General features: G+C 47.1%; 1 protein-coding gene across 4 annotated transcripts in view; it reads right to left on the bottom strand.

The window, feature by feature from the left end:
• Window positions 1-16294, bottom strand: part of LOC140918192 (lysosomal alpha-glucosidase-like) — a 28793-nt gene that overhangs the window by 8800 nt on the left and 3699 nt on the right. The window contains exons 1-9 of one of the 4 annotated variants that reach the window (XM_073362021.1): window positions 15741-15918; window positions 6963-7503; window positions 6499-6644; window positions 5036-5201; window positions 3572-3668; window positions 2128-2247; window positions 1711-1829; window positions 1491-1622; window positions 97-207 (exon numbers count right to left, since the gene is read on the bottom strand). In XM_073362021.1, coding sequence (XP_073218122.1) covers window positions 97-207; window positions 1491-1622; window positions 1711-1829; window positions 2128-2247; window positions 3572-3668; window positions 5036-5201; window positions 6499-6644; window positions 6963-7493 — 1422 coding nt within the window. In that variant the 5' untranslated portion in view covers window positions 7494-7503; window positions 15741-15918. Of the gene's footprint in view, window positions 1-96; window positions 208-1490; window positions 1623-1710; window positions 1830-2127; window positions 2248-3571; window positions 3669-5035; window positions 5202-6498; window positions 6645-6962; window positions 7504-9068; window positions 9223-15740; window positions 15919-16294 lie in introns of those variants that run through there. The other 3 variants (XM_073362022.1, XM_073362019.1, XM_073362020.1) reach the window with 3 other exon arrangements.

Raw genomic sequence — 16294 nt, 5'->3', positions numbered from 1 at the left:
CACTAGGGGTGAAATCTTGGTCTCACTGAAGCCAATGGCAAAACTCCCATAGACTTCTGTGGAGTCAGGATTTCACCCGAGTTGCACCCCTCTTACCTGTCCAATCAGCGTTTGCCCCTGAGTAGTATTTATGAATATGCCACGTCTCAAGCCTTCATCGTAAGGCCAATAAGAGCCAGGAGGATTAGTGCTGCTGATCCCAGGATCCTGGAAACATATGGACAGAAGGTTACACTCTCCCTGCAGTGTCCCTGAAGCCTCACCAATACACCCCGGTCTAACTCAGAGAACAAATGACTCATCCTGAGAGCCCTGGCCCACCATATTAAGGTTGACGAAAGCTCACATGTTACTGCCAAATTGACCAAGAGGAACAGAAACTTGCTGCAGCATTTCCACTTGTGAGAAAGAATGTTGTATAAAGTGTCACTTCTCCAAGGATCAAGGGTTGGGTTATAGATAGATTTTTTTGTTGTTGGCGGGGCAGGGAGGGAGGAAACGAGGGGGAAGGCCCCAAAAGTCCAAGGACAGGAAGCATCATCTCACAGCAATGCTGAGTATATGGCCAATGGAACAACAATTAGTGGAATCACTCTGTTAGACCAGGGGTTCTCAACCTTTTCCATTCCAGGACCCCCAGTTCCATCAAGCTGGGGTTTAGCTGGAACCTGCCTCCCATTTACCAGTATAAGAGGGGCAGGGAGGTGATGACCGGGTCACAACCCCAAGGTTGAGAACCCATGAATCAGACTGATTGACAGATAACTGCATCAGTGTCTCCTTGTGTGATTGAGACATTGGGAGGTTTACACACAGAGCAGACAGGAAGGCAGCGGGATAACACTGGACCTGTCGCTAGAGCTCCCCTGCAGAAAAGGGGGAAATTCCAAAGGTCGTGCTTACGGATTCCAGTGGGGGTCCTAGCCACTCCTCCCAAGCAGAGGCCTGTGTGAGGCCAAGAGAGGGACAAGGGTGTGTGTGTTAAAAAGAAGGTCACAAAAGTACCTGATGCTCTTTCAGGCTATTGCTCAAAGCCAAGCATCATACTTGCTCAGAGGGTAAGGCATATGCTAAAAAACAAAGGGCTAGATCCTCAGCTGGTGTAAATCAGCATAGCTCTGTTGGCATCAGCACCAGCTAAGGCTCTGTGCCAAAATGTTTATCATTGAAATAGACAGAAGCAACTCTTATTGTGGGGAGCCTGACACCCCATGGAGCAGCGAGTAGCTCCTGCTCTTGTTTGTATTTGCGAGGTGAACACAGAATGCATCCGATGAAGTGAGCTGTAGCTCACAAAAGCTCATGCTCAAATAAATTTGTTAGTTTCTAAGGTGCCACAAGTCCTCCTTTTCTTTTTGTGGATACAGACTAACTGGGCTGCTACTCTGAAACATCTCACATGCAGACTCTGGCTGCATCTGCCTGAAGTTTTAGAAATGAAAACAACCCCAGTGTATAATTGAGGAAGAAAGTCAGAGAAGTCAGTATACCAGGATGATGACGTAGTACTGGCCATGCTTGTGAAGGTCTTCCACCAACTGCGGGAGGGTGTCAAACTTCATGGGGTCAAAGGTGAAGTCCCGGTACCCTTCCATGTAATCAATATCATTCCACTGAGCATCCTGCAAAGAAGAGATGCAGAATTGCATGGTGTGGAAATGCTTCTGTGGAGCTGCCTAGCCTCCCCTGGACAGCAGGTATTTATTTTACCTGTGGTATCTGATAATTCCTCATGGCTTTCACAATCTGCCAGGTTTCATTGCTTGTCCCATAGCCCCAGCGGCACAGATGGAACCCCAGCCCCCAGAATGGTGGCATGGCAGGGAAACCTGGAACAACACAATTGGAATGGAGACAATGACGAGCTTGGCAACCCTGATGGAGGCGGTAATGACTAGGGCAATTCTGAATGAGAGGGAGGCTCTGGTGGAGATGAGGAAGAGGCAACATCCCTGGTGGCGGAGAACATCACGATGAATCTGGTGAGACAGGTGCTAATGTCTAAATGTGACAGCAATGGCAGTGGATGGAGATGATGGGCATGTCTAAGCATACAAAGGAATGGTTATTCAACAGGCTGTCTTGGGGGTGAGATGCACAGGGAATGGCTGGGGTATTGATATTTACCTATCACCTGCTGGTACTGCTGGATGACCATGTTGGGATCAGGACCCAAGAAGATGTAAAAATCCAGAACTCCCCCAATGGTTCTCCAGGTCAAGGCAGGAGCTGGTTGCAGAGCCACCTCTTTGGAAAGTGACAGAATAGAGACAATGAAACAGTGGTCCAATGGCTAAAGCATGAAATGGGGTCAGAAGTCCAGACTCGAATCATGACTCTTCCACAGACAAATGTGACCATAGGCAAAAATATACGTCTATAGCCCCGTCTCTCAATTCCCCATCTGTAAAGTGGGAGTAATAGCACCTCTGTATTGCACCGGGGGCTCTGAAGGCTTAAAGGCTGCAGCGTGACTTGGTATCACTGTATTTCAGGAGCAACAGACGTGCAAAGGATTATTACAAAATCTGTTTTCTAGACCTGAAAGGTGTGGCGCTCTCACCATTTCCATTCCAGAACTAAGCCCAACAGTGCTTTCTGTCTCGATAGCGTAGAACCCATTCCAGAGCTCACACAACTGAATGATAAATTAAGAGCTGAATGTGAGAGCGATTGTCTGTCGGACTGAGGGCTTTGCTGGAAAGGGTGCACTGTATGTGTAAACTCTCACACCTCCGATACAGCTGGCGTGTTTTCACAGCACTTCCCTGCCCAGTTATTCTTGGGAGTTCTGTTGCAATAAAACATACACAGGTGGAACGAACATGGCACTGGTGTCAGGAGCCCCATAACATCAGGGTCCCAGGTGGCACGAACAGGTCACTGGTGTAAAGAACCTCACAGTGTCCGTGCCCTTGCTGACATTGGCCTGGCGTGACCATCAGGAAGCTCACCCTGCTGGAGTCCTGGCTGGTACCAATATGCCATCGGTGAGCGGATGCTTACAGTTCTGGAGTCCCAGCTGGCATGGACAGGCTGCTGCTTTATAGCAGCTCTCTGTGGAAGCCACAGCTGGCATCAGCAGGGTACCACTGTGAGAAAAGCAGCCAGCAGATTTATATCCCTGCCTGCACCAGAAGTCGCACTCTCCACGTAGTTAAAGGGCAGATATATTAGAGGAGAACACGGCTGGACCAGGGGCATGAGAGAAGCTGGCTTTTCAGACTACAGTTCAGCAGCTGCCTGTGTGGTTAAACCGCTCGACAGTTGCTAAAGAGCCTAAGTTTAGCCAGGAAACAGATGTCTGGCTCAATAAAGGGGCATGAAACCACCTCTTTCTCTTTTACTGCTCCTCTTTGCCCCAAGTTCCTGAATTGCCACCTCAGGTCAGCCCTCCCAACCTGGCCAGCTCCAGCTCCCAAAGCCAGCAGGTCCCTTTTCTAATGATAGGAATAGCACCAATATCTATGAGATGCCACCGTCAGGGCCTGCAGGCTGGTAAAGCAGGGGGCTTCCCTCATCAGGCCCTGAATGCCTGCTCCACCCCAATGTAGCATAAGAAAGCACGTACCCATTGCATTGCTATTCAGGAGGAAAACACCATGAGCAGCTCCCCCTTCCTCCATCAGCAGGTAAAATGGGTGAGCTCCATAGAGGTTGTATGACTCCTGCAAAACAGAAGTTGTCTGATAAGAAACTTGTTTTCAATATGTCAGGGTCACCCAAAGGAAGGCAGAATGGATAACAAGGGAGGTGTCTTAGGAAGGAGAGTTATGAGCCATGGGGAGCAGTTGACAGATGCCTTCTGGACCCTCTTGGCTCAGCGTGATTTAGACCTTGGCTAGGCATGTCAGTTCTGATCACCAATATGTAGGAGAGTCGTGATCAGCCTGGAGAGAAAGGGGCAATGGGCACCCAGAATCATTGCAGAGTTTGCATCTGAAGGCCAAAGGGGCTTGGGGTATTTCAGCAGAGAAAAGCAAAAAAAAAAAAAACCAAAACGGAAGCTACTGTAACAGAAGGGATCAGTGATGGAGTGGGACAGGATGAGCTACAAAGGGCCTTCTAGAAGGCATCATAAAGCAAGGGAATTATGCATAAGTAGGGCTGCCAGGCACAACGACCATACTTCTCTCACAGTGGCAAAGATACAAATGGCTGCCATGTGAGCCCATGGCAACAGATTAAATAAATCCATGTACAGGACACAGTCATCTTTAAACAGAGCTAGAGGGGAGTGAAGGACACAAACGTAAAATGGGGCGCGAGAAACCCAAAGGGAAAAGATGTTTCCTTCCTATGTGACCCAAGTTTGCTGTGTCTCAGCTCCATCCCTAATGGCCCATGTCCCACACCAAAAGGAACTCTGCTCAGCTGAGGAGTCTCTATTAACACAGACCCCAGACTAAGCTGGTGAGGTGATTCAAGAGTCCTCTGCTGCTGAGTGGAGAGGTCGCCTTTGAACCTGGTCGCCTTTGACCCAGCATGACCTTCCCGTAACCCTTCAAGTTAACCACAGAGAGGAAGGGGGGAAGCCCTCTGGATGTTAAAAGACTTAGCAGACACATTCTTAGCCTGCCCACATCTCACTGTTACTCGGGGTCTAAAACACGCATCAGAGCTGTGTCTTCCTCAGAAATTCACCCAGCTTTGCTGAAGGAGTTGCCAGTAGTCAGACTCCACCCATCAAACTCCCGAGGGAACTGGGAAGCAGTAAAACCTCTGTGCACCATAGTGGCACAGAGCCATTCCCAGAAGAGGGGTGTTATCTGCTCTAGAGGGGAGAGGACGGGCTGCCAAACCAGCACAGGAGGGGACTTGCTACACCAAAACACAGAGGGGTCATGTGTCTGCTCAGAAGTAACCTGATGCCGGGTTCTGAGCTGGGCTATGGAAGGAAGCAAACACAGTTCTTGTATGTAAGGCAGCTGTGCAGGTTGGGCCTGTTCCCCTGAGGGGAACCTTTGATGGGCAACAGCGGAGTTGAAATAGCAAGACTCTGGCCCTGCACGTATCACCGAGGGGACCATAGTACCATGGGAGGGACATCCCGGGCCCACAGCGTCAGGGTGGTCCAGTTCAGGCTGTGCAGGAAGCTGCTCCGATGCTCCCCGAGGCCGTAGAGGAATTTTGAAGGGAGGACGGTCGAAATCTGGAGAAACTGGTCAGCGAAGATCAAGGGAGCCACGGTTGTGTTTAACCTGGACGAGTGGCGGGAGGGGAGTGAGAGAAGATACAAAAAGTGGGCAAGAAGCAGGGTGAGGGACAGAGCAGGAGCAAGAGAGGACAAATATCATTAAAACAATGTCAGCCTGCTCCTCTGCTGCTGCGAATAGCAATCACGGCACCTTCCCTCCAGGATCTCAAACTACTGCACAAACTAGGTACCTTCTACCCCTGGTGCACAGACTCCTAAATTCTGTTACAAATCCCATGGCTCAGCAATTTGAGTGAACTCTCATAACCCAGCCAAATGCAGAGCCAGGACACAACCTGGCCCAAAGGTCAGCATGACTCAGTCTGATCCAGAGATTAGGTTTCAAGTCAAGGTGCGAAAGTCTCCTCGGAGATTATATTTAAGTCTCTAAGCTACAGAAACAACACAGGAGTGAGGTTTCCTGATTGTCTAACCACCAGCAAACTACTCCGAAGAGGACCGGTTTAGCAAATACACAAAGTTTTAAGCAACAGTAAAATAAGGAAAGGGTGGTGCATTTGAGGTGGAGAGCAAAGCAAAGAGCTCTTCTCTAACATGCCCCGTCCTGCTAGAACTGGCCACATGCTTAAGGCTGTGGGCAGGTCACAGAATGGATCTGTACATACTTACACCAGGACGGCATTTGGCCCTTCCCCTGGCAAATCCAGTGTGTGTGCGTGTGCGAGAAAAGAGCCAGATTTACAGCCCTCACACTGATTTCTTCCCCAGATTATCTGGCCTCAGTCCAAACTTGCACCCCACAGGCCATCTGGTGTGCAGCGTAAAAACAATCCCACTTAGCACTTACACAATGCTTTACATTTGGAAGGCACCGGACAATCACTAAGTCATTAATACATTATGCAAACAAGCACTTTGTAAATGCAGAAGGACAAACTCTTCTCTCCGTGCCAAGCCACATCATGACCACATTGACCAAGTTCCCAGAGTCAGCCCTGCATTCTTTCTACCCAGACCCAGGAAGTGATGTGCTCCTCTCTAGGTTCTTATGCGGTGCCCATCCCCATGGTGTCTGAAACCTCGGTTCTTGAGGAAGGAGGAAGAGGGAGATCAGCTGTCTCCCCCAGCCTAGAGGGCATGCTGACACAGCAAAGCTCATGTTCTTCCCACCCAAACACAGGTGAATAAACCAAGCAGGTGGCGGACTTGGTCTTAGGAGAGGAGAGAGACAGTTCCTTCCCCCCTCCTAGCCTCAGCTCTGTGGTGCCCCCACAGGTGGAGCTAACGGGTGGGGTCAGCTGCTGAAGTTGGAGAGAGAGAAGAGGAGGGGGAACTCTTACAGCACAGTGCCAGAGGCTCTGCGCCTCAGCAGCAGGCCAAAAGGCTCCTTGGAGAACTCCAGGCTGTATATGGGATTCTCTGCTCTCTTCATTGCCTGAGGAACCTCCAGGGGGACTTCGAATCGAGGGCTTGTGGAATCCGTGATCTATAAAAGGGGGAAAACATGCCTTACAAACAGCGAAGCAGGAGGCAAAGGAGTGTTTAATTGGCTCAGAGGGGCAACCTGACAGCAAGCTAAACTCAGCAAGAAGACAGCAACAGCTAGTGCCAGGGGGTACAGCTGCCATGTCTGGCTTGACCCTAGACTAAGACATGAGATGGGTTCTATTGCTGGCCAGGGGCTGGTGTCAGCCTGCAGAGACCAGGGGATTTAGTTAGCCGGACTGAGAGGCCCTACCTGGGACCCTTCTAGGCATGGAGGCCTTGAAGGGAAGGGACACACACACCAGAGAAGGCAACTCACCTTGATGTGTAACCGAGTATCTGTTTCAAACTCCACGCTCAGCTTCAGCCTCTCAATGTCTCTGGGATAATAGGCCTTCACCTTCCTCCTCAGCAAACCCACCATTCCCAGCTCAGTCTGGTTCAGGCTCTCCAGGGTGTAGCTGGGGAAGTCAGGGGGGTAAAAGCACCAGGGCACTCCACTCCTGCTCCCCAAAGGCTGGTCACGTTCAATAAAGCAGCACCCCCTGCTCTCACAGAGCTCTTTCGTCACCACCACGTTCCTCTCAGGGTAGCAGTCAAAGCGGAGAGGCTCAGGAACAATGCTGCATTTCTCTAGGGGTGTCTGTCCACAGTGGCCCCCAGATGCCTGTCTGAGCACCCACATGGTGACTCCACTCAGCAGGCCAGCTACCATCAGCAGCAGGCCAACACCCAACCACCAAGTGGACAACTTCCAAAGGTAGGGCGGCTTCCCATCAATGCTCTCTTCTTCAGCATAGGATTCTGTAGGCTGGGGGATGTCTGTTGCCAGCTTTTGGTAGGACTTCATCTTCCATGTGCTAAAATGAGGGAGGGAATAAAGCACCAAATGAAGGAACTGGCAGAGAAAATCCTACCCTACTGATGAGGAGATTCTTCCACAGGAGAATAATCATCATGAAGAATAAGTGATATCAGACCATACCATAGCCCCGAGGTTGAATTTCCCTGCCTTGTCTTGCTGCCTGCTCACTGTTTTTCATAATAACTTTAGAGCAACATACAATCCCTGCAGCTCTGGTCATTGGTCCCTTTGCCGTAATACTTGCATTGTGCGGAACATACAGAATAACTCTTGACTCTGGAGATGGGTTTGAAGGTGGAAAACAGGACCCTGCCCTACTCGATCTGCTGCTCAGTGCTTTGCCTAATGTAAGTCCAGGCCCTGCACAGGTTCACAGGGTTGGGAGAATCTACCAAGAGCCCTCCCGTACACATTGTACAAGGAACAGCTGCTGTTTAAGCCTGCATTCTCACTGAGCACCTAGAGAAACAAAGAGCACTACCAGCAGAGGTAGCTAGCCTCCTGCACAAGCTGACAGACCAAAGCCAGGGAAGTGGTGGGACACACACACACAAGCCTTTCTAAGGATGTTGCAGTTGCTACTCCAGTGAGTGCTCTCCAGAGGTATTCCAGCTATTTCTGAGTTTAGGGAGCGATAATGTTTCCAGGGTCTGTTATATGGGCTGAGCCCTTCTCCACCCACCCTACCACAGCTGTGGCTTTCTGAGATCCTTGTGAGGTGCTGAGCACACTCAGCTCTCATTGAAAACAATTGGCATTGAAGATCTCCAGCCCCCTGGAGTACTGGACTTTACATTGTAAAATCTTTGGGGCAGGAACGTGCCTTAGCCTCCATCCCATTATAAATGACTAAAGAACTATTTTGGAAATCTCACATACAAACATCTTCTCTGGGGCCTCCTTGCAAACAAAGAGCCTTGCTGAGCTGCCACTGCAGGAAAGGGAGAGATCTCCCAACACCTTAAACTACAGCCATTATTTCTCTAAAACATAGATTTGCACATATACTAATTCAAACGCTTTTCACACCAAATCTGCATTCTGCAGGCAAAACAAAAGCACAGAGAAATTACTTTTCTTGATGTACAATTAAATATTTTATTTAATATATACACTGCAGTAGCACCAAGATGCCTCAATCATGTCGGGCCCCATTGTGCTAGATGCTATACAGCCATATAATAAAAGACAATCCCTGCCCCATACAGCCAAGCAGCTTTATTTAATGCATATTCCCCAAGACACTCAGGACCACCTTGTCTATTGACTCCATTAATACAGCCATATGCTGATGCAAAACTCTGCAGCTGTGTGTGCAGATATTTGCATGAACAAACTGGTTGCGAAAATGCAGTAACCTGATCCATGCACCAAATGCCCCTGGGCGCAGGGGTTCACAGGTGCAAACGGACTTGGCCTGCCACCTCAGTGGAGGCTGGTGGAACACAGGACCCCAAATTGTTATTTGAACGGATCGCTATGAACAGTTGGTATTAAAAATCCCCCCTGCCAATGCACTGGGCCACCATTTCTCTCTCTGGAAATCCCTGCTGAACATACTTAGCTATTTTGCTCTCCCCTGCCTCTGATCCGGTGAGAGCTAAGAAGCTTACATACACCTGTCTCCTCTTGACATTGTGGTTTCAGGAAGACAGTGAGGTCTCCCAGCTTGCAGCACTTTGTGCCTGCTGTACCATAAACCTCCTAAAAGAAGCCCCGCACATGGGCTCTACCACTTCAGTCTATTAGCAGCGCAAGCATCCTAACTTCCTGTACATTTCTTGAGTACCTAAGAAAGTTAGATTATTTCTACCTGAATGCCTTTTGTTTATATTCAAAGTTCTAATAAAGCCATATTCCTATCAATTATGTCATACCAAAGTTTATTAGGAGCTTTTCTCTTCTCTGAGTTCAGTGGGAGTTTCTAGAAAGGATTTCAAAGCCCACTACAAAAATGGATAGGCATTATTATCCACATTTCACAGATGCACAGAGAAGTTGTGGCTTAGAATCATAGAATCATAGAATCATAGAATATCAGGGTTGGAAGGGACCCCTGAAGGTCATCTAGTCTAACCCCCTGCTTGAAGCAGGACCAATTCCCAGTTAAATCATCCCAGCCAGGGCTTTGTCAAGCCTGACCTTAAAAACCTCTAAGGAAGGAGATTCTACCACCTCCCTAGGTAACGCATTCCAGTGTTTCACCACCCTCTTAGTGAAAAAGATTTTCCTAATATCCAATCTAAACCTCCCCCACTGCAACTTGAGACCATTACTCCTCGTTCTGTCATCTGCTACCATTGAGAACAGTCTAGAGCCATCCTCTTTGGAACCCCCTTTCAGGTAGTTGAAAGCAGCTATCAAATTCCCCCTCATTCTTCTTTTCTGTAGACTAAACAATCCCAGTTCCCTCAGCCTCTCCTCATAACTCATGTGTTCTAGACCCCTAATCATTTTTGTTGCCCTTCGCTGGACTCTCTCCAATTTATCCACATCCTTCTTGTAGTGTGGGGCCCAAAACTGGACACAGTACTCCAGATGAGGCCTCACCAATGTCGAATAGACGGGAACGATCATGTCCCTCGATCTGCTCGCTATGCCCCTACTTATACATCCCAAAATGCCATTGGCCTTCTTGGCAACAAGGGCACACTGCTGACTCATATCCAGCTTCTCGTCCACTGTCACCCCTAGGTCCTTTTCCGCAGAACTGCTGCCTAGCCATTCGGTCCCTAGTCTGTAGCGGTGCATTGGATTCTTCCGTCCTAAGTGCAGGACCCTGCACTTATCCTTATTGAACCTCATCAGATTTCTTTTGGCCCAATCCTCCAATTTGTCTAGGTCCTTCTGTATCCTATCCCTCCCCTCCAGCATATCTACCACTCCTCCCAGTTTAGTATCATCCGCAAATTTGCTGAGAGTGCAATCCACACCAAGGCTTGGCTTGCCCAAGGCCACATAGTGAGTGACAATACCAGGAATAGAATCCTGGTTTCCTGACTCCTAGTCCAACATCTTATCCATAGGACCCTGCTGCCTCCCCTATATAAATAAGATAGACAGATATAGACTGACAGGATATACCCCTGTGTCCACACCCCACACACTACTGGTAATCATCTTTGTGAGGTTTCATTTAAAAACTCATAATTTGCAGGTCATTATTGTCTTGAAAATTGGGTGTGGCAACATTGTATGTGAAGTTATGAGATGCCACTGTATGTTGTTATTAACACATGTTCCAAACTGAGGTTGCAAAAAGAGCTGACTCAAACAAAGGAATGTGTGCATTGCTTAATCTGCATTTAACCAGTAAACACACTCATCAAACTGGTGAGGAAAAAGCAACAGGGAACATCCTTCTCTATAGACTCTATCTCCTCAATCTCAGCTGGAAATGGCTTTCAAGAGGGGGACTGACACTACAAAAAGGAGGGATAAACACTCCAAGACACCCCCCGTCCCTGCTTATTGCATTCATGACACCAGAAGCAACGAAGGAAGCATTTGTTGGATTGGAAAAGGGGTTCTGACCTAAGGAGTTTGCTCAGTAAAACTGTTGAAAGCATGTGATGAGAAAACTTTGCTTTGAATTTAACATAGTTTGTTAAGTTAAACACTAGTAGAATTTTTATCTTTATTTTGTAACCATTTCTGGCTTTTATGCCTCATTACTTGTACTCACTTAAAATCTCTCTTTGTAGTTAATAAACGTGTTTTATTGTTTTATCTAATCCAGTGTGTTTAAATGGAAGTGTCTGGGAAACTCCATTTAGGGTGGAAAATTATGTGTATATTATTTCTAGTAAAGCAATAACGGACTATAACCAAGGCTGGTAAGAGCCAAGGTGTGGCTGGCTGAAGCTCACACCCAGACATAGCTGGGACTGACTTGCATACTGGAGGTTGTTTGTGAGAAATCCAGGCTGGAGGCTACAGCAGCAAAGCATTGTAAAGGGTCCCAGGTTAGAGGGCAGGGATGACACAGCTTCTCATTAGTCTGGATTGTACCTTGATATGTCACATAGACATATATAGCTACATTATGTATTAGCTACAGATGTACATACTACAGATGGGCCTGAGTCACAGATGGGCCAGATCCAAACTTCCCTGAAGTGTGGGTGCATTCAGATCCAGATTTCTGCCTGGGACTCCTTTCCAATACACATGTACATATGCTCGCTTGCTGAAATCAAGTACATAATTTTACATTCTCCACCAAGGCTCTTCTTCTCTGCTACATTCAATGTAGAATACAGATTGAAGAGCTTCTTTCTGTTCATTAACAAAAGCCATCAGAGTCTAGAGATTACTATGAAAATGCAGAAGCCCTTCAGATTAACTGTGGATTTCCCTGTGCAATATGAATATCAGAACAAACAAGCCATAAAGTAGGGGCTGCTGTGAATTGGTCACTTCACCTTGGTGTGGAATTTCAGGTTTAAAGCCATCTGTAGACTGGCCCCAACAAGGAGAATCCTCTGCTGGACAGCTGAGCAGGTGGAAGGCTGCTTTGTGCCACTGCACTAATACAAAGTAGCCTTAGCAGAGCTGAAGATCTGGTCCTACGCCTTGAACTGTGCTACTTATTACTGTGTTCAGAGATGAATCTCAAACCATGCTGGACAACCATTTTCTGACATGGCTGTAGCTAGCCAAACCCATGCTACAAGCTACTTTTCTCTACATAGAGGCTAATTCTCCACTGCCATGTATCTTATGTAGCCATTTACACCTGTGTAAAGTGAGCGGAAAATGCTTCTCTTCTGATAAATGGCTGCACAGGAGTAAATGGCTACACAAGGTGCAAGACAGCGGAGAGTCAGGCTCATAGGGACAAAGCCTGACCTATGAGTGTCAAAGTGCCTAATAGTCAGTAGATTCAACTCCTTGAGGATACCACTCAAGTAAGAGGATCCTCAGGTGATGGAGAACTACCACAGTGGCTCCTACGGCATCCTGCCTCCTAGCTGCTGACCTGGAGGGTGTGATTGGGGAAACCAGGGTATGCCTAGGGCATCCATGTGGGCCAACATTCCCTATCTGCCAGAATGCCCCCACAGGACTCTGGAAGTCAGCCTACTTTAGATCAGCCATGCTGTGGCTGGGAATGACCCAATGCTCAATGGCCCCATAATGGGGGAGCACAAAGATGACTAAAAAATTGCCTTTGAACCCTCAGCTTGAGCTGTATGTATGCTCTTTAGGCACACTCCAGGCCTTGGACCATGGTCCGTAGCATGGTAGTTAGTCTATTGCAGTTTTTGAACACGCTTTGTAAACTTGTGAGGTTTGACGGCAAGCAGCACTGATCCTGTCTTAGGCAGTAGCTTTATTTTAGCAGTACTAGAGCTTTAGCCAGCCTAGCTAAGTCAGTTCAAAAAGGATGTGATTCTTAAAGTCCTGGGATACCCAGGAGAGGAAAAGAAGAGAAGCTGAGAATCAGCTCCCTGATTTTCTGCCTCAGCAAAGCTTAGAGCAGCCTAGGGATGCTGTAACTTGTACTACCTGACTACAGGTCCACAGGGACCACATATCAGCAGGGGGACAGTCAATGCACTGTGATAGCCATTTCCCCACCCTGCTCTCAATATGTCTCCTAAAATAGGGCTGTGAGGAGGGGAGGTGTAGGAGCTGGGTATGCTGGCTCTGCACCTGCTGGAGACTCCCCTTATTCCAGAGGAATCCCCAACAGAAAACTTGCAGGTGGTTTCTGCTCCTTTGCACCGCTTGGGTAGTGCAAAGGGAGTGGCACAAGGCAATGAGTCTAGCTTAAAATATTAATTGTAGCCTCTTGATCTTTTTTTTTAAATAATATGTTTGGCCCGCAGGTTGAAAAGGATTAATATCACTGGCTTAGACAGACAGTTTCAAACATACGAGACCAAGTGCAGAGACAGATTGAAAGTCTGATTTTAAAACACTCAGCCTTTCATACGCTCTAGTTCAGGGGTTCTCACCCTTTTTTGTTCTAAGCCCCCCCCCCGACATACAATAAAAACTCCATGGCCCACCTGTGCCAGCCACAACGATTGCTTTTCTGCATACAGAAGCCAGGGCCAGTGTTAAGGGACAGCAAGCAAGGCAGTTGCCTGGAGCCCCATGCCACAGGGCCCCCCACAAAGCTACATTGCTCAAGCTTCAGCTTCAGTCCTGAGTGGCGGGGATGAGGGCCCCAGGCTTCAGTCCCAGGTGGTGGAGCTTCTACTTTCTGCCCTGGGCCACAGTGAGTCTAATTCTGGCCCTGCTTGGTGGACCCCCTGAAACCTGCTCGCAGCCCCCTAGGGAGCCCCGGACCCCTGGTTGAGAACCACTGTTCTAGCTAACAGTCCATGATATTTCATCATCACAGTCTAAAACTAAGTAGATGTATTGCTATTGAGGTCTCAAAGGTTGAGCACATTGTTGATATTGGATTCAGTTAGGGCAGTGTTGCCAAATCTCAGGATTTTATTGAGCTGCAGCCTTAAAGCTCTCGCTCCTTAAGTCATTGACTACATGAGACTCTCGCTTCTTTAAAATGAAAGCTGTTTCTAGCCCTCATGGTTATGGAGAAAAACTTAACATGAATCCTAACAGCTCAAAAAGCAGAAGACAAATCAAAAGAACCCAACATTTATTATATATTAAAAATCTCATGATTTTTGAGACTTGATTTATAATTTTTTGAACACTAGGGATTGGCAATATTGATGACATGGTTATAGGATAACTGGATGAACCCTGCTGGCCACCACTGTCATTTCAGAGTCTCTTGACTCCAGCAAATAAAGAAAACAATCTATTGTAAAATTTCACCCCTTTCTATTATTGCTGTCCCAGATTGTATCTTGTCTCTCTCTGCTGCTGTAGTTGCTCATAAAAGGAGGGGACTTAAAATTTTATAAGCACTATACAGAGATCTCCTTTTCTCTTACTAGACTCCAGTCTGATATATAGCTAAGCTTGGCAGAATTCAATTTTTTTTAAATATAATTTCAACTGATAATATCAATATCTATTTTTAAGCATTTTAAAATCTTTTTATTGGCTTAATTTTCACAGTAGCACAAAATTGTGGGTTTCATGCTTTTTATTTCAAGTTTTATCAATTTAAATTTTCCCAGTTGTGGGAAATTCGGGTGGGGTCAGACAATTATCTAATGACAGTAAGCACTGAAATTCAAAAAGTTAAAGCTTTATAATTATTAAAACACAAATTGTCAACATCACATGTCAAACTATATAAAGTAAATAGCCTTAAATCAAATGCTAAGTTCTCAAGCAACATTTTTCTTCCTTTGCCTATCTGTACATTTCAATTACTTGTGGAAACTTTTTTGTCCGTGTGCTTGTACCATGATATCGATGGTTACTAACACTAGCTGATAAAAAATATAATCCTTCCAAGCTTAAATATAGTGTTATATGGTAACTGGACACTTGTATTCTCCTCTTGTGGACTTTAGTATTGCATAAAAGTCACACTTGAAACTCAAGGAGGAAGTACTTTGAAATCCATGTGACTGAGAAAAAAATTGAAACTGAAAGCCATTTTCTCCTCCATTGCCAAAAATATAAGGAACAAGGATACATCACAAGATCTCAGAAATAATATGAGAAACTTCTATTAAAAAGCAAGGAAGAAAAATTGCTTAATTCTAGAAGATGTGAAAGAGATTGTTATTATTTGACTAGGTGCTTGGTGCTGTACAATACACAACAATAAAGACAGTCTGTTCCCTCTGGACCTTACAGTCTAAAAAACATACACAGATGACAAATGGCACTGGAGAGCCCAGATGAGAATAAATTTAAAGGAAACCCCCTTCTCCATATTGAAGGTAAACTCACTTATTAGTTTCAGAGTAGCAGCCGTGTTAGTCTGTATTCGCAAAAAGAAAAGGAGGACTTGTGGCACCTTAGAGACTAACCAATTTATTTGAGCATAAGCTTTCCTGAGCTACAGCTCACTTCATCGGATGCATGCATCCGATGAAGTGAGCTGTAGCTCAGGAAAGCTTATGCTCAAATAAATTGGTTAGTCTCTAAGGTGCCACAAGTCCTCCTTTTCTTTTCACTTATTAGTATTGCGGAAGAAGAGATGGTGAAAACAGCTTCACAACACATGACAATCAGCCACTACTTTAGAAATGAACAGTGCTCCTAAATATTCTACAGAAGCCCAACACGGCTGTGCAGCTGCATCCTAGATTCTTGAAATGGTAGCCTCCCTTTGGCACCACTTACCTACCTTGCCGTGCCCCGTACAGCTATCTTGAACTCAGCCCCCCTGGGCTGCCAAAGGGGATGATGATCAGCACTCTAAACATTGCATCTGAAATGTCCCACGCTCCCTGAGGTCTGAAAGAAGTTAGGCAGAGCAGGCACCCTGCAGTTTACTGCGTGGGGGGCTTTTCAGGCAAGACCTTGTATGCCCGAGTTCTGCCAGGACGTTAGGGGGTCTAGGGCATTTTTTTTTTTTTTTGGTACAGGACAGAGTTTGAAGCAAATTGCTTGTCTCTGGCCACCCTGCGAAGCTGCTACCCGCCGCCCCCCCGCCCCAGAGGTGGCTGCAGCTCCGCAGGGCGGGGCGTGCAGGGTTAGGGACGTTCCTCATGGGGGCGAGCAACACAGGACAGATGTTGGGCTGTCTCACACCACACTCGTCTGCCCCACCCACACTACCACGGGAAGGATGCCCCGCCCCACTCTCCTGCCTCCACTGCCCCTCCCACCCCCACCCCCCTTGTACCAACTGCACTTCCGCATCCTCCTGCCCCCCCGGGCCCCGGGCCCCTCCT

Source organism: Lepidochelys kempii, chromosome 10 (genome assembly GCF_965140265.1).
Source record: "Lepidochelys kempii isolate rLepKem1 chromosome 10, rLepKem1.hap2, whole genome shotgun sequence".
Lineage (NCBI taxonomy): Eukaryota > Metazoa > Chordata > Testudines > Cheloniidae > Lepidochelys > Lepidochelys kempii.
Note: the sequence above shows the minus strand (reverse complement) of the source record. Positions and strands in the feature narration are given on the sequence as shown.